The 27072-nt window shown below is 38.9% G+C and overlaps 2 protein-coding genes across 2 annotated transcripts; both read right to left on the bottom strand.

Moving 5' to 3' along the window:
- Nucleotides 1–702: 702 nt before the first annotated feature.
- Nucleotides 703–12372, bottom strand: rbm45 (RNA binding motif protein 45). The gene is made up of 10 exons (XM_058788099.1): nt 11963–12372; nt 11737–11859; nt 10825–10951; nt 10612–10731; nt 10322–10498; nt 8465–8594; nt 8020–8116; nt 7032–7195; nt 5971–6187; nt 703–2662 (listed from the first exon to the last, which is right to left on the bottom strand). Exons 1-9 carry the CDS (start codon nt 12230–12232, stop codon nt 5995–5997), a joined length of 1401 nt encoding a protein of 466 aa, XP_058644082.1. The 5' UTR covers nt 12233–12372; the 3' UTR covers nt 703–2662; nt 5971–5994.
- Nucleotides 12373–13081: 709 nt separating this feature from the next.
- Nucleotides 13082–23597, bottom strand: si:ch211-222f23.6 (uncharacterized protein LOC100141493 homolog). The gene is made up of 6 exons (XM_058785975.1): nt 23465–23597; nt 22840–23178; nt 21998–22300; nt 21502–21607; nt 17782–17921; nt 13082–17147 (listed from the first exon to the last, which is right to left on the bottom strand). Exons 1-6 carry the CDS (start codon nt 23592–23594, stop codon nt 17026–17028), a joined length of 1140 nt encoding a protein of 379 aa, XP_058641958.1. The 5' UTR covers nt 23595–23597; the 3' UTR covers nt 13082–17025.
- Nucleotides 23598–27072: the final 3475 nt, after the last annotated feature.

Here is a 27072-nt window from a genome sequence, read left to right as displayed (position 1 = left end):
TGAAAGTATTATTATTATTATTTTTTTTTAAATGTGCTGACCCCATACTATTGAGCAGTATAGCAGATTGTTTAATAGGATTTCCTACTCCTATGTTTTTCAACAAGCCTGATCAACAATATCAATATGAATATAAATTCAGAACTTTTAAGACATGTTGATACCTCATTTTACGCAAAATGAATTTTTTTGAACATTGTATTAAAATAAACTGAGCTTAAAGAGTTTCTTTCAGTAAGCATCCATTTATCAGTGGTACTAATAGTCATTTTTTCCCCCCTTGTGTCTGAATTTGAGTCCAAATTAGACACACTTTCCAAAGTGCCCTCCTCTAATGTGACTTCAGACACCACATTGGTCTCCTTGACCCAGCCTCGTGTCCAGCGCTGTGCACATCGAGCAACTTTCTGATGATGATGTTGTTGACATCCCTGATGACTTCAGAACCGGAAGAGGAAAGTGGGTCCCACTTCTCTAAATTAGGCAGCCCAGGCAAACACAGCCTGTCTGAGGAGGAGAGCATTTACATTTATGCATTTAGCAGACGCTTTTATCCAAAGCGACTTACATTGCATTCAAGTTACAGTTTTTACATTTTATCAGCTCTTGCTTTCCCTGGGAATCGAACCCATGATCTTGGCGTTGCTAGCGCCATGCTCTACTATTTGAGCTACAGGAAAGCATGGAAAGAGCAGGTACCTGTATATAGGGTTGGGTACCGTTCACATTTGAACCGGTACGGTGCCGGTATCGGTACCTGAAATTCGGTACCGGTACCCAACGGTACCTTTTTTCGGTACTTTACTCTCTGTGTAATAACAAAAACATTTATTTCAGTGAAAAAATAAGTCCAAAACTCTCAATTTCAACATTTTGAACAATAAGGCCCTACAATTTCTTCCAGAAATTCTTGTTTTATTTTTTCTGATAATCAAATGAAGGCATGAAACATTTATTTTTAATCAAATGAAAATTAAACCCTTTTATTTTTTGGCAAACAAACAGAGGTTTACTGTTAATATTAATACATGGTAGAAAAATTGTGTGAATATTCCTTTAAAAAAGTTAATAATAATTGTATTTTTTCTACAATTAAGTGGTTAATGTGGTTGTAATAATTATTTGGTAACACTTTATTTTAGGGACTCTTAGCTAGTTGCTTATTAGCATGCATATTACTACAATATTAGCCATTTATTAGTACTAATTAAGCACATATTAATGTCTTATTCTACATGACCTTATTCTACATCCCTAATCCTACCCAATAACTAAACTTAACAACTACCTTACTGACTATTAATAAGCAGCCAATTAGGAATTTATTGAGGGAAAAGTCATAGTTAATAGTGAATAAGTGTTCCCTATTCTAAAGTGTTACCAATTATTTTTATCATTTAATTGTTTTATTTAAATTTGTCAGTAAATGGAATGTATAAAGACGTACATTATACTGTACAAAAGTAATACAAGAGTAATATATTTCTGTTACACCGCACTTTTATTTTGACAGGTTGCCGTGAAGTTTCTGTGTATACAGTATGATATGATGCTGGTTTTCTCAAATGAAACGGTAAAATTCTCATGAAGTGACTCACAGCCTATAAGTTCATGTTGTGAGATGCAGAGTCCGAAAATCACCGCGAGTTCACGTGTGCTTCAGTATTTGTGTAGTAAACAAAACCGCGTCTCCGCCGTTCATACATACCGAGGCTAACGCAACATGCAGGATTCATATTTAAACCGTTTTTTTGCGTTTTAATATTCACATACACTAGTTCATATCGCGATTCGAATTAAGTGACAGACATTCTTTTATTCATCCAAAAATTATGAATTCCGTGGCATTCCGCGCTATAGAGTAAATTCCGTTTATATGAATGGACTCCGCGTCATATGACCCTAGAAATGTAAGCACACTTCAGAACATTTCGGTTTGCCCTGTGTGTTGTGTTTTAAAGAGTTGCAGGTGTGACAAGTCACAGGGTCTCTCTCTCTCTCTCGTATGCGCCCAAATGCGTTATCAGGTACCGAAATTTGGTACCGAATGATTTAATGAGAATCGATACTCGGTAGTACCGACGCAATTCGGTCCGTACCCTTAAAAGTACCGAGTTCGGTACCCAACCCTACCTGTATAAGATATTACACATAAATACACTCCATGTTTAAACTATCCCCTCTCACTTAAAACGCTGACAGAGCACCAGTAATTTACTATCAATAAGAAATAAACAGGCTTCATTTGTCAAACTCTTTTTATTTGCTAATTCCATACACATCAGATACATACAGAGGCCATGCATGAGCTCAAACTCTTCTGAAGCTTTGTCTGTCACCTTTGTTAACTGGGATAGTTCACATGTAACAATTCTGTCATCATTTACTCAACCTTTTGTTGTTCCAAACCTGTATGACTATGCGGAACACAAAAGAAGTCTGTACAATGTGTCAACAGAATTATATAAGATGAAAATATTAAGTGTTCAAGTGTCTCAATTGCGGGCAGTTGTCTAACAGAAAACAAGAAAAGAAAGTAAAAACACTTTCTCTGTTATTAAAGAACTGAAACAGCAGTCTGGCAGTCAGTGTCCGTCGCTATGAGGTCGTGTCATCATAAATAGCCGTCATGTCGGGGTCATGCGTCATGTCATCTAAACCTCTGTAAGAACAAACACAGCATAGTCACAGTTATTTAAGTCCACAATCTGGAGAAACTGCTGAAAATTATTTTGATTGACGGGTCCATTTAGGTCTCACAACCAAAAATTTGTACAAAAAGGAATTTGCGAGCAACTTAACTACAGTATTCTATCATGTTTCAGAATAATGGTGGAGCTACATTAGTGAAACTTTGACAAAATTTTAAAAAGTTTAAACAATTGTTTCATTGTCCACTGTCAACAGTGGCATGAAGCAGCACTTACTGACAGGTCACAAACTCAGCAGCTTTATATTGCTAAACGTGCTGAATCTGATATTAAATTGTTTGACTCAGATGTGCCTTGTGTGGATTCTAGGGGTATAACGATAAATCGATTCATCTAATGCATCGCAATTCTCTCTGAAATCGATTCTGAGCTTAGTTTTAACAGCAGATGACACTGCATGCTTTAGAAACGGCTTGCTTTCAGTTCCTTACACACACACCACTTGAACTTAAAATAATCATTCATAAAGTTCAAAAAGGTTGAAGCGAATTACAAGAGTGTTCACAGTGGGTTGTGTTTACATTAATCTTGTGTCATAAAAGCAGAGGTGCAAGTACATTTAACCACTCAGTTGAACGCACAAGCGGTTTTCTTCGTGAGCATTTGAGTGTGCAGTTAAAAACTAGCCTAGAGCGGCATCTGCTTTTAAAAACTAAGTTCAGAATCGATTCAAGAGAGAATCGCGATGCATTAGGAAAATCACAGAATCGATCCATTAATCGATTTATCGTTACACCCCTAGTGGATTCCTATTGAAATGACTCAATTTTGCCTGTTAAATTTCCCTGTATAACAGTAAATGTGACCACACCTTAAAACGGCTATTTGCGATAGAAAGTATGGGACTTTTTTCCAATATTTTTCATCTGAATGCAACTTAACTGAAGAATAAACGTCAAGTGAGTTTATAAGATGAGATGTTTATAAAAGATTAGGATGTCAAAAATATAAATAATAAAATAGATTCAGACTGAACCCTTCACAGTTAGTTATTATGCATTAGGAAAATAGAAGTTTCAGTTTTCTATGGAAGCCCGTTTCCACCACTGAATAAAAAATAAAAAAGGTCATTTCGACTTTCTCTCACAATTGCAAATTTAGATAAGCTTGCAGTTTCGAGTTATAAAGTCAGTATTGCAAGATTTAAACTCGCAAATCTGATTAAATAAAGTCAGAATTGCAAGATATAAACTCGCAAATCTGATTAAATAAAGTCAGAATTGCAAGATATAAACTATTCTTTTTCTCAGAATTGCGACACTATATCATATATATATTTTGTTGCGATTCTGACTTTATAACACGCAATTGTGAGATATTAAGTCAGAATTGTGAGATGTAAACTCTGATAACATGTCAGTCTTTTTCCCCCTCAAAATTGGACTTTATGACGATTCTGAGAAAAAAGGTCAGAATTGTTTGTATTACGCTATTGAAAAATAAAACAGTTGTGAGAGAGTTGCAATTACCTTTTTTATTCGGTGGCGGAAACAGGCTTCCATTGTTTTCTATTTTGAGTTCATGCCAACTTTAAAATTGAAGCATGTAATTTCTGCACCACTAGTAGCACCAAATGGAATTACAAAAATATATCAGACAATGTTTCCAAACACTCCCCCACTGCAACAAATGGTAAACATAGCTAGGTTTACTATTTGATTCTTTATTGACAGATGTACTAGGTGCAATGAAATCTTTTATCTCCTTACAAGAAAAACGGGACAGAAGCGGAGCAGACAAAAAAAAAGACAATAAATATAAATAATATACAATAAAAAGATAAAATGCCACAGATTTTCTGAAGCAGAAGTACTAGAGTAATAAATATGAAAAGCAGCGTTCTAAAGAGGAGAAAACAAAGACATATGCCACAGTGGTGTGCCATCTTCTGTATGTTTTACAATATAATACTATTTTAGTCTTGCTACTTCAAAATGTAATGTGTTACTCTATAACTAAAATTTACTAGCAATTTTTGGGTGAAAATTGTTTCATGAGTTTGAACCAAATTACGCACTATACACTACGCACTTATGTACTCATGTTCTCAACCGTGTTAAGGTTTTGTCATTAACAATCGGAGTATGATAGCCCCTCCCTCTTTGCTCTGTAATTAAAGCTGTAACAGCAGAGAGGCAACATTCCAAACTTCATTTTTTTCTTTTTTTTAAATTTTCCGGGTATTTAAAGCACACTTTTCTTTTTGGAATTTTGAACACACTACTCGCACTATTTATACTACAAAATGTCACAGAATAGTGCACAAGTACATGATTTGGCATTCACGTATGGAAGAAGCCTATTGATATTGACCATAATTGTTTTAATTGTAAATGTAATTTAAAATTATTTTGTACAAATTTGTTATGCTTTTGATGAAGACTAACTACAAAACTTCAACATTTATTTAACCAGTTTATGGGATGACGGCTATAAACAAACATCCCATGATTTTCGGTGGCAGCACATGAATGATAAAATACACAAATAAAGCATCAATTACACTCCTAACAAGCATCTTGTACTCTTCATTTTGTTGGAAAAATGACTAAATAGTTTCTGAACGATCACTGAATAATGGCTGCTGAAAATCAGCTTTGCCATCACAGGAATAAATTACATTTTAAAACATTAAAACACAACACGGTTACTTTAAATTGTTATGATAATTCTCAATAATACTGTTTTATCATATTACTGATTAAATAAGTGTAGGCTTGCTGAGACTTCTTTTAATCAACGTTTCAAAAAAAATATGTCAGGCTGCTGAAAGAATAAGTGTAATTCCATTTTCTGCCTCTAGTGCGAGTGAAATTAAAAATGATTACAAATGCCACAGAATAATTTTATGTCCTCAAATGAATGATAGAAGACAGATAGGACGTTAAAAGCACTGCATGCTTTGCTTGAATGACTGTTTCTGTTTGACTGATGTGAAATTATGTTGTCTGACTGGTATAGAAAGACAAACAAATCCTTTCATGCAATTAGTCCAAACGATACATTTCTAAGAAGGATTGGTTCTCAAACAGTATATGAGTGGCCACTTCAGCTGTCAATGCTACATCACGCCTCAAGTCATCAACTTATTCTGGAGCAAGTTCACACTCGACAACAAATGATCTAAAAGATTCTGGAATGACTTTCACCTTGTTTTTGGATTTTCTTTATTCTTGTACTCATAGCAGATATAACAATGTTGTGGTGGATTTACAAATATGTGAACAGTTTGTCTGTCTTACCTACTGAGCTTACTTACCTGTGCCTGTCGTAAGGTCAAAGGTCAGTAAGTTCTCTGGCGTTTGTGTGATTCCTCTTTGGGCGGGTCTGCCAGCATGACCTTCATCTTGATGCCGTTAATCACTTTACCGTGCAGCAGTGCTATGGCGTCATGAGCAGGTTTCCGGTCTGCATACTTTATATATCCCACATTCCGGCCGGGAACCAAGTAAACCTCCATCAGGGAACCGAAACGACTGTATGGACACACACACACACACACACACACACACAGTTAAATACTACAGAAAATAAGTCTGTTTGTAAAACATTGTGAGCAATGACACAAATTAATTGTTTTCAATTGGTTCAAGAAATGAATCAAACTTAGCGTTTATAACAACTCTTTAACAAATAACAAAATACTGCAGATTTGAGACAAGGAAGAATTGTGATTCATACTGAAATTAGTACAATTTAAAACTGTTTTCCATTTAAATATCTTGTAAAATGTAATTTATTCCTGCGATCTAAGCTGAATTTTCAGTATCATTACTCCAATCTTCAGTGTCACAGGAATAATTCCTAATCAATGTCAAGGTTGATAACAGTTTTTGCTGCTTAATATTTTTGTGGAAACCATGATATATTAAGATTCGATAGATTTAGGCAAGTAAGATTTAAGAAAGAAAGAATCATCGGCATATTAGAATGATTTCTGAAGGATCATGTGACACTGAGGACTGGAGTAATGATGCTGAAAATTCAGCTTTGATGACAGGAATAAATTATATTCTAAAATATATTAACATAGAAAACAGTTAAATGGTAATATTTTGCAATATTACAATTTTACTGTATTTTTATTCAAATAAATGCAACCTTGGTGAGCATAAGAAACATTCAAAAATCTTAATTATTCCAAACCTATTGACGTGTGCTATATATATATATATATATATATATATAAAAAATCTCATCACCCAGTCTATAAAATGTGTTAATGTTAGTAGTTCAGTCAGACAGTCACTCAGACACGATACACTACAACACTATCAGAGGCTGTGTGTAAATCAATCATGAAGACACACACACACACACCAGAAAACGTCCTCTAGCACATCCACAGGCAGAGGTGAGGGGTTGAAGATGACAAACAGCCTCTCCTTCACCACGCTGTCAGACGCCACCAGTTTCTTTAGAGGAGGCAGAGCTACATCTGTCTGCACACGTGCTTTCTGAGGTACAGGAGGTGCTGTATAGCCCTACAGGAACAGGATACAATAAACACTTGTCAATTAACAGTTTGATGACTTCTGATCTTCAACAACATCATGTTTTCATCATGTCTCTCAAGCCAATGTAAATGGAAGACAAGCACATAGTACATCAATGACACTGTGCTTTTTAACAACAAAGATGCATGACAAACCAAAATCAACCCAAAAGGAGTGTAAAGCAACAATGTTGTTTAATGTATCACTACATTATCATGTTGCAGGAAAAGGTGTCATCACTGTCCCAGGGTATTATGTTGATGGACATTCTTATTTTAAAACATTTTATTGGACAAAACCCCCCCACAAAAATAACCATATTAATAGCTAAAATATGTTAAAAATGTATACCATAGAAGAAGAAAAAATGGACAGATGAGGACAAGTAAATTATGCCAACATTTTGGGGGAAACTATCACTTTGTATAATGAAAAGGATGTTTTAGCAATAAGCAGCAAACTGTACACCACCATTCAAAAGTTTGGAGTTAGTAAGATTTTTTTGGATTTGTTTATAAAAAATTTCAAAGCTGAGTTTTCAGCATCATTACTCCAGTCTTCAGTGTCACATGATCCTCCAGAATTAATTCTAATATGCTGATCTGCTGCTCAAGAAACATTTCTCATTATCAGTGTTGAAAACAGATGTAGTTGACCCAACAATGAAAATTCTTCTTTGTTCAAAAACTGTATGACTTTCTGTCTTCCATGGAAAACAAAAGTAGAATTTCTGAACAAATTACTAATTTAGAGACATGGCAGAATTGACTAAGAAATCTTGAGAAATTTCTCATTGAATGAACATTACCCACCGCGCTAGTCTTCATTAGCTGTGCACCAGAAGGGCCGTTCCACACCATAGACATCATCTGAGCGGCCACAAGCTGCATCGCCATCTTTCCCACAGGACTGAACACAGACAACACAACACACAAAATCTGAAGTATTTAATACTTCTGAGCTATAACAGTCCGTAACAAAATAATACTTCAATCCAAATGAAAGTATGTTAAAAACATCAACCTAAAGGTGCTCAGAAGGTGTACTATTTCCTCCGGATTTTCAAAGTTTTTGGCTATATTCCCCACAACCCCTTATGCAACAGAAGAGGCAGGTTAAGGAATGATGAATTCATCAAGATAATTAGAACAAGTGAATGCTAAATTCTTTTTTAATGAAGCAGCATGTACTTTCCCATCTCCAGAAGTACAAACATAATTTTGAGACAGAATGAGTTGAATGTAAAGCAGACTCTACCTCGTCCTGTCCTCCCCATCGTCTATGTAAGATACCGAGAGACGGTTACCAGGTGGATACTCAAACCCATTCAGCTTCTCTTTAGCATAAACCGCAGAGCCCAGGTTATTATACCGCACCACCACCTGACCTGTAGAGCACACACATACTGTCAACTGAAGGAGACCATTGAGCAAACATTTTAAAAGTTTACTCATTTACTGCTTTTGATCATGCCATTAAAAAGACTCCCTTTCATCTGTCTGAAGTCATTCTGAAGTCATATGATGGCTTTGTTTGAGGTACAAACTTAGCTTCTAATATATATATATATATATATAATATAAACATCAGTTTGGGGTCAGTAAGATTTTTTAATGATTTTGAAAGAATTCTCTTATGCTCACCAAGGCTGCATTTATTTGATAAAAAAATACAGTAAAAAAAAAACAGTAATATTGTGAAATATTATTACAATTTAAAATAACTGACTTCTAGTTAATATATTTTAAAATAGAATTTATTGCCTTGATGCAAAGCTGAATTTTCAGCATCATTACTCCAGAATTCAGTGTCACATGATCCTTCGTAAATCATTCTAATATGCTTATACATTTTTTCAGGAGTATTTTTAAACCCACTACTTTGGGAGTAAATCACTCACATGTGTGATCAAATGTTACACCAGGTGACAAAATGTCTGTCATTAGCCACTGACTGATAAATGGTTAGATTTCAGCTGCCAGTGATTGAGTTAGAGGCCAAGGAAAAACAAGGTGTATTTTTACTGCGTGTTATGTCCTCTGACCGCATTTTTTTTTTTACGAAGGAAGACTCTGAATGAGCGCTTGACAGCAAAGAATGTTCATTAATCAGGGCGTGGATTGAGTTTCTCTATAGAGGGTATGCAGTGACGTGACTGTCCTGCCGAAAACAAAGCATCCTGCTGCAGCAAGTAGGGGAAAGTATGAAAAATGGAGTAAAACAAGACGTAAAATACGTTCTTTAGCCTCATGTTGTGTTCCAGTCATTTTGACATGAAGACAATATCCTTTTTCTCTAAAATGCTTGTTAATGTTATGACTAAAAACTACTGACTTTGCTCACACAGGGTATATAAAAACCACCCCAAAAATTTTTATTTCAGGTGTTCCTGGTCAAAAATGACTAGTCTACAAAAAATTGCTTCTTTCATTATGCTATATTATTACCAATCATACAATATATGATTGAAAAATAAATATAATATATAACTATATATATTTGCATGTAGATGAAAAAAGGGCTGTTGAGTAAAATAAAAAGATTTACTAGCTAATGCGAATTCTTTTGCCAGTGGGTCAGTATAGATCAGGGGTGTCAAACTCAGTTCCTGGAGGGCCGGAGCCCTGCAGAGTTTAGATGCAACCCTAATTAAACACACCTGATCCAGCTAATCAAGATCCTTCAGGCTTATTTGAAAACTACATGCCCTGCGTCCCAATGTGCATACTATCCATCCTAAATTCTATGTAATGGTTTATGTGTTGGAGTAGGGTTGGAACTAAACTCTGCAGGGCTGCGGCCCTCCAGGAACTGAGTTTGACACCCCTGCTATAGAGGGTTGCTTAGATTAGAAAGTGCAAAAAAGCATTTATTTGTGCCAGTAATATTTTGAAAGATTGCAAACGTCTTTACCGTTTATCAATATAATGCATCCCCACCGAGTATGAATATTCATTTATTTTAAACAAAACTGAGCCCAAATTTTTCAACGGTAGTGTATAACTCACATGTCGCATGATATTTTTATGGTGAATAAACAATGATAAAATTGTAATTTTGGGAAAAACAACCCTTTAAAACAGTTTAGTAAGGTTGTGCATAGAGGTGTTTAACCTTTGCTGAAGCCGTATTGATCTCTCTGCATCTCACAGAAGTCCATCCCCGGGATAAGGTCAAACAGACCGCAGATCTGCTCCTGTGTGACCGCAACCCGTGACGACACCAGCAGGCACCGGGTGATAGTGTCAGAGCTCCATGTGTCCCCCGTGGCGTAGCTGCTGGACTCGTGTGCTGCAGGAAACCACACCATGGACAAGCTAAACCCTCAGGCATCCAAAAACTGCACTGTCATTTTCAAACAAAAGCATGGATGCAAACCAAACTTGAAGTGGCTTGACACTTACCAAAAGTGTACGAGTTAGAGCCTGGATCATTACCAGAGTGCTCCGATCTGGGGTTGCTGAAATAGTCATTGTCTGCTGATGCATTTTTGGTTCTGGGCTCAGCTAAAATAGCTCTAAAAGCTGCAGAGACAGACAACTTCATACTTAATACTAATACTAATAAATACACATGAAAACCACAACAACAATAATAAAGTAAGGAAAATGACACACTTTTGTCACAGTTTTCTATGGCTTTGGCGGCTTGCGAAGGTTTGTGGAATCTGACGTAACCCAGACCTTTACTTTCACCTGTGGTCTTATTCCTTATAATAATAGCATACTCTATATCTCCATATGCCTGTGGAAAAGACAGCAAAGAGAGAGAACCTGTCAAAAAACATCATGGTCACACTTACGTTCAAGTAGAACAAACGTACGTGATAAGAGATACATACGGGGGAGGGGAGTGGGGGGGGGGAAGCAATAGGACTGGAATTGGGAAACACTGACTTAACCTGTTTTTAGGACCGTGCCTTATTTCATGACATAATCAAATTGTCTCTCCAATTACTGATTCTATTACATTATAGACCTATTACTGTTAATGCATGCAAAATCGGTGCTAAAAAATTACTTCTTTAGCTATCCTTTTGATTTTGGGGTGAAATATGCTGAAAAAATGTTTTCAAGCTGTCTCTCAGAAAATATCTACAAGTTAAAAATAAATAAATAAAATCTTCCTTAGTGAAGGATTTTGGGAAAGTTCTGTGAGCTCCACTACCTCAAAATTAAAAAAATTTTCTTCTAAATGAGCTATTTTGTTTATATTACATTATATTATATTACAGTTATTATTGCACATTTACATTTTCTTGATTTGTTTCCTTTCAATTTTGGAGTAAAGTTTGTCGAGTTTTTATTCTTTGGCCTTTTAAGACATGCTTTCAAACTGTCCACCGGAAAATGCCTCAAATACCTCCAAACTGTATTTACACATATCAGCCATTATATTATTGTGGGGAAAAACATCATATATTGGTCCAAGAAATACATTTCGTCCCCTTTATACAAAATGTATTTCCTTTTAACTTTAGGGGAACATTATACGTTTACATATTCGCATGCTTTTCCATCAGAAAATACCTTAAATATCTCTTTTAAATCTTCCTCAGTGAAGGATTTGGGGATCATGACAAATATTCTGGTGAGCTCCTCGTCCTCCACATCTCTGTGACTGCCAGAAGATCTGGACTGAGCAATGAAGACCTAGACAAGCAAGAAAGGCTTCAGTTACCTCCAGCACTGAGCTGAGAACTAATGCTGTGATTAAAGATGAGCCAGGCGTTGCATTAAAATAACGTTACTTTACCTTTATAGGCTTGGTTCCTTCAGTCAGGCATCTGCCATGCATCTCCTCCATCGCAGTACAGGCTTGCGAGGATTTGGCGAATTTGACAAACGACACTCCTTTCGACTCTTTCGTCTGCTTGTCTTTCACCACCCATATGTCCTGAATCTCCCCAAAAGCTGTGAAATGTTCCCTTATAATCTCCTCTGTGATGGATTTACTGGTCACGAGAAACAGCCGACTGTTTGGTGGCTCGTCCAGATAAGAAGAAGCTCGGTTAGATTCGTCCATAGTAACAGTAATAGATCAAATTTATTTTATTAATTATTAGGCGTTTAACCAGCTAACACCTGTATGGAACTGACGTTATGGTCAAAATACCATATTGATATCTATACAACAACTCACGTGAACAACACAGCAACCGAATAAACGCGCAGAAACGCATTTCATAATAAAAGTCACAGCAGAAGCCGTTGCACATGACGGGGTTTATTTTTTTTATTAAACATTAACAAGTTTCTTTCTGTTCATTACAGCCGTCTTTTAGACTTTCCATGTATTCGAATCAAGTATATCTTTTATAAATTGTATTGTAAAATTGTAAATAAATAGCATATCGTTCCAGGACATCAGGAGCCTGTTTCATAAAACAAGTTTACCAAATAAGCCAGGTTTATTTCAGTTAGTCTGATTTATTGTCAGTTGATTTGGTTCAAAATAAGTCAGATTAACTGAAATAAACCTGGTTTATTTGGTAACCTTTTTTATAAAACAGGTCCCAGGACAGATTAAGTACAATGACAAGCATTAACCAAACTCTTACAGCACTTAAATAAATAAATAAAATTCAAAATTTGACAAAAATTCTAAAAGCTTTTCTGGTGAGACCTTTTCCCATTGAATAACTTTCTGAGTACAGGCTACCTTTGCCTAGAGATATTAAAAACACACTTTTTAAACGCAAATGTTTACAGCAAGTGGCCAATGGCCAATATAAACAATGAATAAATAAATTCCCTTTGTTTACATTAATGATATAAACCTGTTTTTTTTAATCTGAAAAATCAAACACATGTAGAAAATAATGAAGACTTTCCTTGAAATGATGTCCTAACATTGTAAAACAAATTTACTAAGCACATTAATAATGTATTAATGACATAATAAACTCACAGAATTGAAGCTGAATGGATCTCATGTTATCTTGATTTAAGCACTTTTGTTAATTAATAAAATTAATTTAAAACAAAAAATTGAAGAACTTAAAATTGGTAATATCCGTAAAAACCTATGGTAAAAACACAAACTGACCATGCAGGATGCTGCTTTTATGCACACTGTAATTGATAAAGAACAACTTGTAAAGGACAGCATGGTGGTGATTACAAATTTCACATCCTGTATTTATTATTATTTTTTACAGAGTTTACAGAAGTCAGAAAAAAAATTAGTTAGGAGTGTGTAACATTTACAGTGGCTGATGGGAGTGTTGCTGGAAGAGAGGCCAGCAGAGGGAGCTCATCATATGAAAACACACTTGGAATTTGCAAAAAAAGCACCTAAAGGACCCTCAGGCTGTGAGAAACAAGATTCTCTGGTCGGATGAACCTCAATTCCAAGCATCATGTTTGAAGGAAACCAGGCACAGCTCATCCCAAAAGTAAAGTGTGCTGGTAGCAGCCTCATGCTGTGGGGCTGTTTTTCAGCAGCAGGGACTGAGGGACTCATCAGAGTAGAAGGAAAGCTCAGTGTACCAAAATATTGAGATCAAAATATATCCAGAGCATTCAGAACCTCAGACTGGGCAGAAGGTTTACCTTTCAACAGGACAATGACCCTAAGCACACAGCAAGAGTGGCTTATAGACAACTCTGTGAATGTCCTTGAGTGACCCAGCCACAGCCTGAGCTTGAACCCAGTCAAATATTTCTGGAGAAACCTGAAAATGTGCATCTGCCCCCATCAAACCTGACAGAGTAATCATATGGCAGATAATTGCCATATGATGATGATAAAAGCTTGTCACATCAAACAAAAAAGGCTTGAGGCTGAAAAAAAAAGGTGCTTCAGCTAAATATTTAGTTAAGGGTATGGATACTTATGCAATGCACTCATTTCAGTTTTTTTATTTTTAATAAATTTACAAAGTTGTGACAATTCTGTTTTTTATTTGTCAATATGGTGAATGGAGTGTTGATTGATGTGGAAAAAAAGTAATTTAAAGCAGTTTAAAATATGGCAGCAACATAAAAAAACATGAAAAACGAACGGTGAGTAACAAGAAAAACTTGTGTAAACCTGTGTATTACATTCCCCTCCCTGTTGGCGCCTCGCACTATAAAGTGAACAACAATCATTGAGGAAGGATGAGGAAAAACCAGGGTAGAGCTGAGGAAAAGGACGGCTGAGGGATGCAAATCTGACTCTTAGAGCCCACAGATAAATACAAAGACAGCAGAATCCAAAATGGCTGCAGTTCCAACCTAGCCTAGTGTAGCGATTAATCATGACTAACATTTGTATGCTTTTGTGTACTAAATGTCCCCAACACTTGAGTTAGTAAGTGTGTTGCAATAATGGATGCATATGAAATGAATATGAAGAACCAATCATATAAAAGCGGTTTAACTTAATTTGGGTCTGTAGGGGAATTTCTACCACACATCCAAGCACCTATTTTCCATTTTGGCATCATCTCACTAAAATACATACTTTTTCCAGGACTTGTTATGCTTTGGGTTTGGGAGTAAACCAATTTCAGGCTACTTTTACATTCAGGATTTTGTAAAATCCAAATTGGAAAGGGTTTAGACAATGTTTTTCATGTTCTATTAATCATGAACAATTATTGTACATACATCTGTGGAAAAGTCCATAAGACACTTAAAGTTTACAGGCATCCCTGCTCACATTACAATGGAATTCACTGCGATACAGCAGCAGGACAGTTGAACACATATAACACAGAATTAGGTTAGACATGAATTTAATGCATCCTTGGTGAATAAAAGTAGCAATTTACTTAAAATAAATAAATGAAATGATAGCTATCCCAAACCTTTGGTGTATATTCAATAAGCATATCTACAGTAGAGCAGAGATTTGTTTTTGTTTGTGTGTGTGTGATGCAATGAAAAAAGGGAGGTTACAGTTTTTTTTTCCTCTTCATCTTAGGCTATATTTACATTTGGTAGTTAAATTGTGGTACCCAAATGTTGACAGATATGACTTAAGCAGACAATGCAAATGTAGCGTCAGATCTCAACAACACTGGAAAATAAAATAGTTCAGAGCACAACAGTCAGTCATTCTTTTGGAGGTCATCAATCAAACCATTTTTGTACTTTTGCACCAAGACAGGGCAGGATTATTTATATAGTTCAAAATGTGCAGTGATAGGTGTTTTACATACCAAACAAATAACAAATGGTCCAAACAAATAATCAGAAAACATAATTTACTCTTGACTTCGATTCATGAACATCACCGTAATCAATAAACATTACGCTCAAATGAGCCCCTCCAGTTATTGCTATTTGAACTGACAATCTAGTGCTGAAATTGATTGTATTTTCCAGGTTTTTAAATTAAAATGTAAGAAATTACAGCCGTATCCACAGAGCACCTGTGTATGTGCATCGCTTATATCTCCAGCAGGCTTGTGTACAGCAATTATAGAAAAGCGATTGCTCAATAAATCAGCAATTATAGAAATGTGGATCGCTGTTATGAATCAAACTGATCTAGTTTTGGATGCTTGTTTGTTGTGTAGACATGGTGTTTTAATAAAGCACAACAGAACTTTCCACCAATAGAAGCTCAATAAGTCATTTATGCAGACTCCAGGATGCTTTGTTGTCAAACAGTACAGAAATCATGGTGGACGGTCCATTCATGAGTTCATTCTTGCCTGTTTCTTGGGGAAATCTAATTAAAGCCAAGATACTTAATATCCAACAGGTTTTGAATAAGATGTAGCGTCCCATTCATTGGTAACATTCTAAACTGGTTATAGATATTCAGCTTGCAAATTATTCTGAAACTCCAGTCAATTATATTTCTACAGCTCATCTACAAGTCCAACCATGCAAAAAAAAAAAAAAAAAGAGATTCTGGTAATCGCTGTCAGTTGTGACCATAACAACACCAACCAGGACAGCTGAGAACCTAAGCATAGTGTTTGATGATTAGCTTCTGCTTTCCTACCCACGTCACAACATCCCGATCGTGCAGGTTCACATTTGCAGCACAAATGTGACCCTGGACAACAACACCAGTCATAAGGGTCAAGGTTTTGAAGCTGAATAAATAATCTTTCCATTGCTGTATGGTTTGTTAGGATCGGACAATATTTGGCCGAGATACAACTATTTGGAAATCTGGAATCTGAGGGTGCAAAAAAAAATTTAATATTGAGAAAATCGCCTTTAAAGTTGTCCAAATGAAGTTCTTAGCAATGCATATTACTAATTAAAAATTAAGTTTTGGTATATTTACAGAAGGAAATTTACAAAATATCTTCATGGAACATGATCTTTACTTAATGTCCTAATGATTTTTGGCATAAAAGAAAAATGGATAATTTTGACCCATACAATGTATTGTTGGCTATTGCTACAAATATACCTGTGCGACTTAAGACTGGTTTTGTGGTCTAGGGTCACAAATATGCAGCACAACTTGTAATTTTGCAATTTCAAGTCTAGGTCTTCCAACCAGGGTGACTAAACCTCTGCAGATGATCCAGAATGTGGCAGCATGTCTGGTCTTCAATCAGCCAAAGAGAACCTGAACTGCTAAGACCATCACATCCTTCAAGAAGCAGCTGAAGACACTTACTCACTCTCACAAAAAAATACATTCTTCTCTGCTCTTCTCTAGCTGGTTTCTTAATATAGTTATCTAATACACCTGGCACTGTGTACTAAGAATATTTTTGGGATAAAAACTTTGCTAAATGGATAAATATAAAAGTAAACTTCCCCAGCACTGCTCGGCACCGCAGTCTGGCTGCGACTGACATTTAGCATGAGTTTACATACGATGATGCCTAATTTAAAGTGTTTACTTTTACTGTACTTTTACTCGAGTGTGGAACATGAGGCGTTTTTTCCACCACTACTCAATATGTAGGCCAGAGAAATCCACAGCACGGCACAGCTGAAGACCAAACCAAGAAGAAGCCAACAGTCATCAGTGGATCCTACAAAACATAGAACAAGAGTGGAGAGCAGTCGGCTTACATCTTCCATGATAACAAGAATAAAGGCCAGTTCAATTCATTTTAAAAATCATTCTAATTCTATGAAAATAGTGAAGATCACATCACAACTGTAATAATGACACAGAGGAGCAATATCATTGGAATCAGAATGATTTTTTCCAGCTGATAAACGATGAAAACATTCAATCCGAATCCACTTGACTTTAAAAAGCTTGAGTATTTAAAGCAGCAGATGAAATAACTGTAGCACACACTTATAATAAACAGAAAGTTATTGCGTGTTGGAGTGGATGCTAATATCATTATCCTTAAAGTTATTTTTATAGCTATTATTCTCTGTCTGAGCAGGCCTTAATCCTCACATTTTACATTTACTTAATGACGGTTTCCCATCTATAGGATTGTACAGATTTTCTGTAATGCATCAAAACCTGAAATACATTTTTTGTTGTGTTGTTGCTGATGCCAACTATGCAATGTTTTAAAAACAAGACATAGCTGCAAAAAAAGAAGCAGCTTAAGAAACACCTCTTTTACAAACATTTACCACTATAAACTCTGCATAAAAAAACTATTGAAAATCATTCTAAAATATAAAGATTAAGCGACTCACCAGTGTTATTCACATAGAGGACACCTGAAGCACTTCCATACTGGTTTGATGCTGTACAGATGTATACACCATTAAAATCAGAGGACGATTTTGGGACGAAAAGCTTGTTGCTGTCAGAACGAGGAGTACTTCCATTCACTCTGTTAATAAAGACACATTAGAGAGACTAGTGAATCCGACATGTGATGCATGGACATATGTGACCCTGGAGTACAAAACCAGTCATAAGTTGCACGGGTTTATTTGTAGCAATAGCCAACAATACATTGTAGGTCAAAATTGATTTTTCTTTTATGCCAAAAATCATTAGGATATTAAGTAAAGATCATGTTACATGAAGATATTTTGTACATTTCCTACCGTAAATTTATCAAAACTGTCACGGGATGGTCAAGAGATGAGGCGAGGACTCAAGTGCAGGAGAAAGTGGGTCTTTTAATAATAAAGAGCAACAAAAAAATGAACAAAAACCACCCCGAAGGGGAAAAACAGGCAGGCAGGCAGAAAACCACAGCACAAGTAAACAAACCCACACACGACATGAAACATCCGACATTAAACAACGTAACAGCACAGGACTGCATACACCAGGAGACTATATGGGGAGCCAAACGAGGAGGACACCGGTGAAGTAACTGAAATAATAATGAGATAACAAGGAAGGCGGGGTCAGACAATAGACAGGAGAGCACATGGCACCAACAACAAGCCATGTGCTAACACACACAGTGACATCTGGTGGCCAACCAGGGCACACCAGCAGGGCCGTGACACAACCCCCCCTTTAAGGAGCGGATTCCAGACGCTCCACACACTAAAACTGAAATCAAAATGTCTAGGAGAGAGGTGGGCCGGAGGCGGATCAGGGGGAGAGATGGTGGGCCAGGCCCATGTAGCGGCAGAGGGGGACCTGGGGACTGAGGCAGCGCCGGCGGGATGGGGACCCAGGGCAGAACCCGCGGCCACCACAGCGGTGTGTGTGGAGCTGCCACCTGGGAACGGGCAATGACAGGCTCTGCCGTTTCGGGAGACTTGTGAGCGGACACCTCTGCCTCGGGAGAACTGCGAACGGGAACCTTGTGAGCGAACGGCGCCGCTTCGGGAAAATCGTGAGCGGACGTCGCCGCCTTGGGCGATTTGTGAGCGGAAGCTGCCGCCTCGGGAGCTTTGTGAGCGGAACTGCCGCCGGGAGGAACGTGAGCGGCACCGCCGCCTCGGGAGCTTTGAGAGCGGAACTGCCGCCTCGGGAATTCGGGAGGAACGTGAGCGGAACTGCCGCCTGGGAATTGGGAGGAACGTGAGCGGCACCGCCGCCTGGAACTCGTGAGCGGACACCGCCGCCTGGAGCTCTGTGAGCGGACACCGCCGCCTGGAGCTTTGTGAGCGGACACCGCCGCCTGGAGCTCTGTGAGCGGACACCGCCGCCTGGAGTTTCTGTGAGCGGACACCGCCGCTGGAGCTCTGTGAGCGGACACCGCCTGGAGCTCTGTGAGCGGACACCGCCGCCTCGGGAGCTCTGTGAGCGGACACCGCCGCCTCGGGAGCTCTGTGAGCGGACACCGCCGTTTCGGGAGGGTCGTGAGCCGGCACCGCAGCCTCGGGAGGAACGTGCGCGGGCACCGGCGCCTCAGGAACCTTGTGAGCGGAAGCCGCCGCTTCGGGAGCTTTGAGTGGGCGCCGCTTCAGGGAATTCGGGAGGATCGTGAGCGGACACCGCCACCTTGGGAGCCTTGTGTGCAGACACCGCTGTTTCGTGAAGATCGTGAGCGGCCACCGCCACTTCGAGAACCTCGTGAGCTGCCGCCTCGGGAGGAACGTGAGCGGGCACCGCCGCCTCGGGAGGAACGTGTGCGAGGCGGGAGGAACGTGTGCGGACACCGCCGCCGCGGGAGGAACGTGTGCGGGCACCGCCGCCTCGGGAGGAACGTGTGCGGGCACCGCCGCCTCGGGAGGAACGTGTGCGGGCACCGCCGCCTCGGGAGGAACGTGTGCGGGCACCGCCGCCTCGGGAACCTCGTGAGCGGCCACCGCCACTTCAAGAACCTCGTGAGCGGCCTCTGCCGACTCGGGAGCTTTGTGAGCGGGCGCCGCTACTTCGGGAGCTTTGTGAGCGGGAATCGCTGTCTTGGGAGGACCGCGAGCAGACCACGCCACTCGCAATGACATCAGTGGGGGTTCCTGCACGCCTGTATCAGCCCGGGACGCTCTGGGACTGGGTGCGGCAGACAAGGCCTCTGACGCCCCTTTGATTGCCGCTGGGGGCACTGCAGCTTCGTCGGCCGCCACTGGGGGCACTGCGGCTTCTGCAGCCTTGTCGGCCACCATTGGAGGCGCTGCAGCTTCGGCGAGCACTGCCTGAGGCACTCCAGCCACCCTAGCTGGGGAACGTGCCAGGAACTCCACAAATTCCCCAAACGTCAGGTGGTCCAGCCCCCTCATCCTCCACCATTTGAGGGGCTCCTCAAGGGCACTATTGAAAAGGTCCTTTAGGGCCGCATCATTGTACCCCAAACCCTCTGCTGCACCACAGAACCTCAGGGCAAACTTCCTCACGTCAGTGCCCTGCTGACGGAGGGAGCTCAGGGCCTGGAACTGGAGGATGCGTTGGTAGAGGGGGCTGCTGACGTTAGAGGCTGGTGGATGGTGTGAGCCCATTCTCCGCTGAGTCCTCATTTGGCTGTTACATTCTGTCACGGGATGGTCAAGAGATGAGGCGAGGACTCAAGTGCAGGAGAAAGTGGGTCTTTTAATAATAAAGCGCAACAAAAAATGAACAAAAACCACCCCGAAGGGGAAAAACAGGCAGGCAGAAAACCACAGCACAAGTAAACAAACCCACACACGACATGAAACATCCAACATTAAACAACGTAACAGCACAGCACTGCATACACCAGGAGACTATATGGGGAGCCAAACGAGGAGGACACCGGTGAAGTAACTGAAATAATAATGAGATAACAAGGAGGGCGGGGTCAGACAATAGACAGGAGAGCACATGGCACCAACAACAAACAACAAGCCATGTGCTAACACACACAGTGACATCTGGTGGCCAACCAGGGCACACCAGCAGGGCCGTGACAAAAACGTAATTTTTGATTAGTAATATGCATTGCTAAGGACTTCATTTGGACAACTTTAAAGGCAATTTTCCTCCCTTAGTTGTATCTTGGCCAAATATTGTCCTATCATAACAAACTGAACATCAACGGAAAGCTTATTTATTCAGCTTTGTTTCAGATTTTGAGTATAAATCTCAATTTCAAAAAATGTGACCCTTATGACTGGTTTTGTGGCAAGTGATAATGTAAAACAGTAAAAGCAAAACACAAACTTGAAAACGTTAAACAGCATAACATAACACATAACAACGATGAATAATGATGATATTTAATTAGTCATCTTATTTTATATTATATTTTATAATTTTTATATTTTATATCCTACTTATTTTACGTGTCCGATTCCACACTTCTTGTTTTCTGAATCCAAATGTTCCCAAGTCTTGAGTAATACAATATTTCCAGATATTACACATACACATATCGGTTTCCTTCATCCAAACTGAGTAAAAAAATGTATTATAATATTATAAATTAAATATTTACAGCAACAAAACAGCTATGCCTAAAAATTAACAAGCAACTCTGCCATACAACTCTAAATGTGTCTGAAATGTGTAGCAATTAAAGTACTAAAAACCCATGATTTCATTACTTGATCCAGATGTAGCTGGTTGGTGTTGGGTTACAGTCCACTGAACAAAGATATTCTTGAGTCTGTGTTGGATCATCAGGAGATATCAGCACCAATTCTGGAGGATCTAAGAGTTGCAAAATATAATAATAATACTTTAATAATAATAATATATGACTTACCATACACATAGTTCATGTAGTTTTGAATCTAGGGATGCCTCATTTACAGGAGGGAATATGTGCTGATCAGCTTTCACATCTGGACGGATATAACCATTATATGGGCCAGGAAAAGCTGAATTTTCTTCTTCTAAAGGAATGAAAATTACCTTGCATTCTAGCTCCACCAACCAACAGATTCCAGATATAGAGGCCCAGCACAACTCACAGTCACTGTAAATCTGGCAATAGTCACTCAGCCTTTACCAGTAGCCGTTGTTATTCTTTTTGCACTAAGCTAGTTTATGAATTTTGACAGTGTTTACATATACAGTGTAAATGCATTTGTTACTTACAGTGGACGTTTATTACGTAGTCAAGCTCTAGCTCCTTTGTCAGTGTGCTGTGTTTTACCACACACTGGATCTTCTTCTGGTTTAAATTTTTAGATGGTGCACCAAGTATGTGGGACACAGCCGTGACGCTTCCATCTGTGTGCTCTGAGTAGCTGGTTTCTGCCCTCAGTGAGTCATTCAGAGCTCCTAATCTCCAAAACACCTTGGCTGCAGGCCAGCCATTGAAAGCGACACACGATGCCAAAATAATGTTGAGATGACCTGAAACATGTGTCTTCCCTGTAACATTTCCCACCGGAGGAACTACAAATGACAATAGATGATTTATGTCAACAACATGAACATGACGAAATAGTTCAGCTTTGGTTTGGATTTTTACTAAAAGTAGAGTTTTGAAATTCTACCAAATAGCTAATAATTTTTTCATGCTATGGTTAATTATTGATAAATTGCAGTATATAAAAATGAAATACTTAATACTTAAATAAAATTTTAAATTTTTATGTCAAATACATTGACCGTTGGAAAACAAAATAGATAATAATTGTTATGTTATTGATATTGTGCATACAAGCACTACCATTTCTCTTTTACAAGTTTTGTTTTAAACACACCATGTCTGCAAGAGGAAATGATGAATCATTTAAAATGGAAAATTCTGTCCATTATGTGCTGTTCAATTTTGATGCTTGAGACAATGTCTTCTGTGTTCAGCGAAAGAAATTTAGTTGCACAGAGTTGGAACAACATGGGTACTTTTCGGGTGCATCCTTTAAGCATTTACAAAGCAAGTTTGTCTTTTAAAGCAGCTTTAAATCAGAGAATAACATTCACAGTCTTACCAAGTACAGTGACATTGATGTTCATCTGATTTTGTCCATTAGGAAATATGAAGATACAAGTATAGATCCCATCATCCAGCAGTGTCATTCCCAGGAGCTGAACCGATCCATTCTTCTCTTTAATATTCCCAATAAATTTGACCTTGTCCAGTAAATCGTTTTTGTGTTCAGTTTTACCATATTTGTCAATGATTAAGAAGGTTTCCCATTTAGGGTTTTCTCTTGTCTGTTTCTGCCAGACAATATGAGTTAAATTGTCCTCCGTCTCAGTCAGATGACAAAACAAAGTGATATTTCCTCCTTTTTTGACTGATGCATCATGACCAATAATCTTAACACCTGCAAAATACATAAAAAAGAAAAATGAGTAAACATAATATCTTCTGGAAAATAAGTGAGCTGTGCTCACGAATCAAAACTGAATCAATGTTGATTAGTGCTTTGTTAAATTTTTAGCATGACAACAGAAATGACCCAAATTAATTTGATTTAATCTTAATTTACTGAAAAGATGATATTAGGTTATCACTCAGTAACTCTAAAATCACTAAACCCCAAAATCTTAAACTCAAATCATACATAGTTAAGTTAGCATATAGTAAATAAAGAAAGAAATGCAACGTACCTGTTATGCTGCTGCATTTGAGATAAATCAAAAACAGACCGAAGAATAAGTAAAAAAAATTTATTCTCCAAAGTAGAAGATGGATGTTGTCCAAAGTTGTTAAAAACCACTTCTCCTGAACTACTCTCATGTCTCTCGCTTCAGTCTGCTAAATGTAAAGCAGCTGTTGCTGACTCACATTAGAAAACAAGTTTGCTTTGAGGGGTTGCACCTCAGATTTGAAAAAGGCTGAACAATCTGTGGACCGTTGATCGTTGACTGGATGAGCAGAAGGGAGGGGAGAGCAAGAGGAGTGAGGACCATAAACAAAAACCCACAAATATTTGTTTGTGGGTGAAAAGTGTTGTTAGTGTTATAAAGCCGTTTGGTGTCTGTAATTGAGTGAAGTTGCACAATAGCGTGTACGACACACAAGGAAATGTGTCAGGGCTCTACACTGGCAGCTTTTTCTGTGTTGTCTTTGTTTAATGTTTCTTGTTTTTCTTGTGTCTTATGCTGCCTTCACATGCTATCGGAAATTGGACGTGAACGGCCTCTCAAGTCGTATTTACTACTGGGAAATTCGGAAATAATTTTGATACCAGAGTTTATAAACTTTGGCGGGTCATAAACTTTAAACATGGTGGAGGGCACAACCATTGCTGCAGTCAAAGCTGTTCTCACAACAACTACATCCCTTTGTCTTGTCGCTAAAGTAGTGTATTTATAGGCTAGATATGAATCGAAGCATATTGTATGTTTTATAAGCAGTGAAATAAGCATGTATTTGACAGAAATTCCAGAGTTGTCAGCAAACTGTATGTACAGTACAGCGCGGTGAATGTTTATATGATTGTCAACCAATGGGATGCTACATTTTATTCTTTCTGTGACATTAAAGCACTTGAATACGACAAGCTCGTCGTAAGTGGGAAATAGGAAATTTCTGATAGCACGCGAAGGCAGCATTAACACATTGCTTTGTCTTTGTTTGTGTCTACCATGTGTTCCTGATCCCACCTCCTTTCTTCCCTTGGTCATGCCCTCTTGTTTAGCCATTGTCTTGTCCTCGTTTCCTTAACTGTGCTCACATGGCCCTCGTGTACTTTCCTCCCTTTATGCGGGCTGCATCCGAAAACTGAAAAATGCTGCCTTTGGAGGACACATTGCAAAGTAGGAAGGCTTCAAGGCACGTTCAAATCCAAAGTTAGCTTCACTTCCTGTCTCATGAAATACCTTCATCTGATAGATTTTTGAAGGCAGCATAGCTGTATCCTTCACTGCCTTTGATATCCCACAATCCTGTGCGTTCCATTCCGTGACGGTTGAGCTAAAAAATAAAGATGGCATCTGAAAGTTGCGTTTGGTGGTTAATTTGTATGTAAATGTATATTTCTGATGAACTTTTTGTACTTTTGATGTTATTTCTAGCGAGAAATTAGTATTATAGTAATTAAATCTTCGTTTAGTTATCACCAAAACTCGTTCTATTTTGTTGTAGATCATTCTTTTTTTTATTTTGTATTACTTTTTATTTTCTTGGTATTTTTCCCTTTTATTACATGTTATTTCTCCTTGTGTTGCTGTGTAGTGTTGTTGTTGTGTGGTTTTGAGTGCTGTCTTGTTTGGTCTTGTTGTGTGTTTGTGCTGTGTGTTCCCTCCAGTCCTGCTCTACCAGCCTGAGACTCCCTGCCTGTTGGTTCCCCAAGGCAGTCTGCCAACCTAGCCTGGTGCTGAGAATCTATCTCTGATAAGTCCCTTGACTCTAATTGCAAGCTCTACTGTTCTCTGCTCTGGCCTTTTCCCCATTCTTCTGCCTGGTTTGGCCACTGACTGGGACTGCTCTCCAGATCGTCTACCTCTGGAGGCATAGTTCTCTTCCCGCTGGTTTGAGTTGTCTCAAGATTGTTCACCTCTGAACTTGTGCTTTCAATAAATATTTGATTCACTCACTCTGCATTTGGGTCCCTTCCTGCTGACCTTGACATTACAAACCCGCCACCATAGGACCCAGCAATATGAGTATTAAAGTGATTCCTCCTGCAACTGCTCAAGAGAGGCTGGCACTTTAGCAGGGTTTAGTATCACTCCGCCAGCAATTCCAAGAGGTGCAGTCCTTTGCCCAGTTCTTTTGGACTATGGTCAGGGGCTTGGAGTACTATGATGCGGCCCTTAAAGATGCCTTCAACCTTTGTTTGGATGACCCCCTGCCACAGTGGGAGATGGAACAACTGAGGATTTTGGACTTCTGTAACTTCTCCAACTATGTGCATCATCGCAAAGATTGGAAAAGTCCACCTGCACTGACCACCCCAGCGTCCCTCCTTCATCGACTCAAGATCATGTCCCTCTTTTGTCTCCCACATTAAAGCACCAGCTGAGAAGGAGGAGGGCTGCCCGGAATCAGGGGCATGTCTAAAGGGGTGGCACCGGCCCCCCCAAAATATGCTTGGCCCCCCAACAGTGCAGACTGATCAGAGTATAACATGCGGCGCGGGAGCAATTCGGCTGCATTTAAAATCTCATGCGCTGCCGCTCTTGTCATACGCTAATCAGCAGCATAGCGCCGCTTGAAGTAAAACACACCTACTCACTGTCTGGTTCACTGCCGATTATTTCCTGAATATTTACCACACCATTGGATTAGAGTGCTGTCAATTTCACAGCTCAAACAGGAGAAGCGCGATTTCGCAGGCTGCAGACCACGTCTCAGTTCATTGCAAGTATTAAAATATAATTATAGGCATTAAATAATTAAAATAAAAATCATTATGTTGTGTTTCTTCCTGTTGTATAAAAAGGTTAAAAGCACACTAACTTTCCAAAATAGTCTGTAGTAACGTGGTAAACGCTAAAATGTGGGGTTTTAATAATGTTAGCGTTCTGACACTTGGAATTTTAAGATGTAGAATAGTAAGCACCTGTTTGTATTGAATAAACATTTTTGCATGGTATTCTTGTATTATTTTCGTTTGCAATGTCCAAGAACAGCATTTAAATGATTTAGTCTTTAATCAGATGAGAACATGGCTATTAAATATACTATTTGTGTTATATTGATGAATAAGTTAGAGGTTTGTTTATTTTTAGACAGAATTTTGTGGGGAAAAATGAAAAGGGCACACACACAGAGATACACAAAGACAAAGACACACACACACACACACACACACACACAGTCTGTTTGGACAATAAAAGAAGTTGATAACAATTATTGTCTGTTGGTTTTTATTTATAAAAAGATGGATGCGTTGTCCAGGCACTTGTGCAATGCCATTATTATGTCATCCCACTTCCCATGGGACCCCCCTACTGGTTCTTGGTCCCCCCTGTGCCACCCCATTAAAAAAAATCCTAGAATTGCCCCTGCCCGGAATGCTGTAGCCATCACTGTGTCAGCTGAGTCGACCGCAGTCACTGCAGAGGTGGGCAAATTAACTCCACTCATCCCTGAGCCGGTTGAGAATGCTACAGTCATCCCACAAGCAGTTGAGTTTGAGGCAGTCATTGCAGAGATGTCAGAGTATGCGCCAGTCCTTGAGTCCGCTCCAATGTCAGCCCCAGCCCCATAGCTCATCCCAGAGCTAACTCGTAAGCGGAGGAGGAACAAGGTTCGTGTTTTACAGTCA

The sequence above is a fragment of the Onychostoma macrolepis genome, chromosome 09 (assembly GCF_012432095.1).
Source record: "Onychostoma macrolepis isolate SWU-2019 chromosome 09, ASM1243209v1, whole genome shotgun sequence".
NCBI classification, from domain to species: domain Eukaryota; kingdom Metazoa; phylum Chordata; class Actinopteri; order Cypriniformes; family Cyprinidae; genus Onychostoma; species Onychostoma macrolepis.
Note: the sequence above shows the minus strand (reverse complement) of the source record. Positions and strands in the feature narration are given on the sequence as shown.

Excerpts from the sequence above, each read along its gene's own strand:
- si:ch211-222f23.6 (XM_058785975.1), bottom strand. The coding sequence starts at position 23,594 with ATGAGAGTAGTTCAGGAGAAGTGGTTTTTAACAACTTTGGACAACATC. Across the intron at positions 21,608-21,997 it reads CTACGTAATAAACGTCCACT|ATCCTCCAGAATTGGTGCTG; the intron begins GTAAGTAACAAA and ends TGCAACTCTTAG. Across the intron at positions 17,922-21,501 it reads ACCAGCTACATCTGGATCAA|AGTGAATGGAAGTACTCCTC; the intron begins GTAATGAAATCA and ends CTTTATTAACAG.
- rbm45 (XM_058788099.1), bottom strand. The coding sequence starts at position 12,232 with ATGGACGAATCTAACCGAGCTTCTTCTTATCTGGACGAGCCACCAAAC. Across the intron at positions 10,952-11,736 it reads ATTTAAAAGAGATATTTAAG|GCATATGGAGATATAGAGTA; the intron begins GTATTTTCTGAT and ends TCTTTTCCACAG. Across the intron at positions 10,499-10,611 it reads CTCTAACTCGTACACTTTTG|CACACGAGTCCAGCAGCTAC; the intron begins GTAAGTGTCAAG and ends GGTTTCCTGCAG.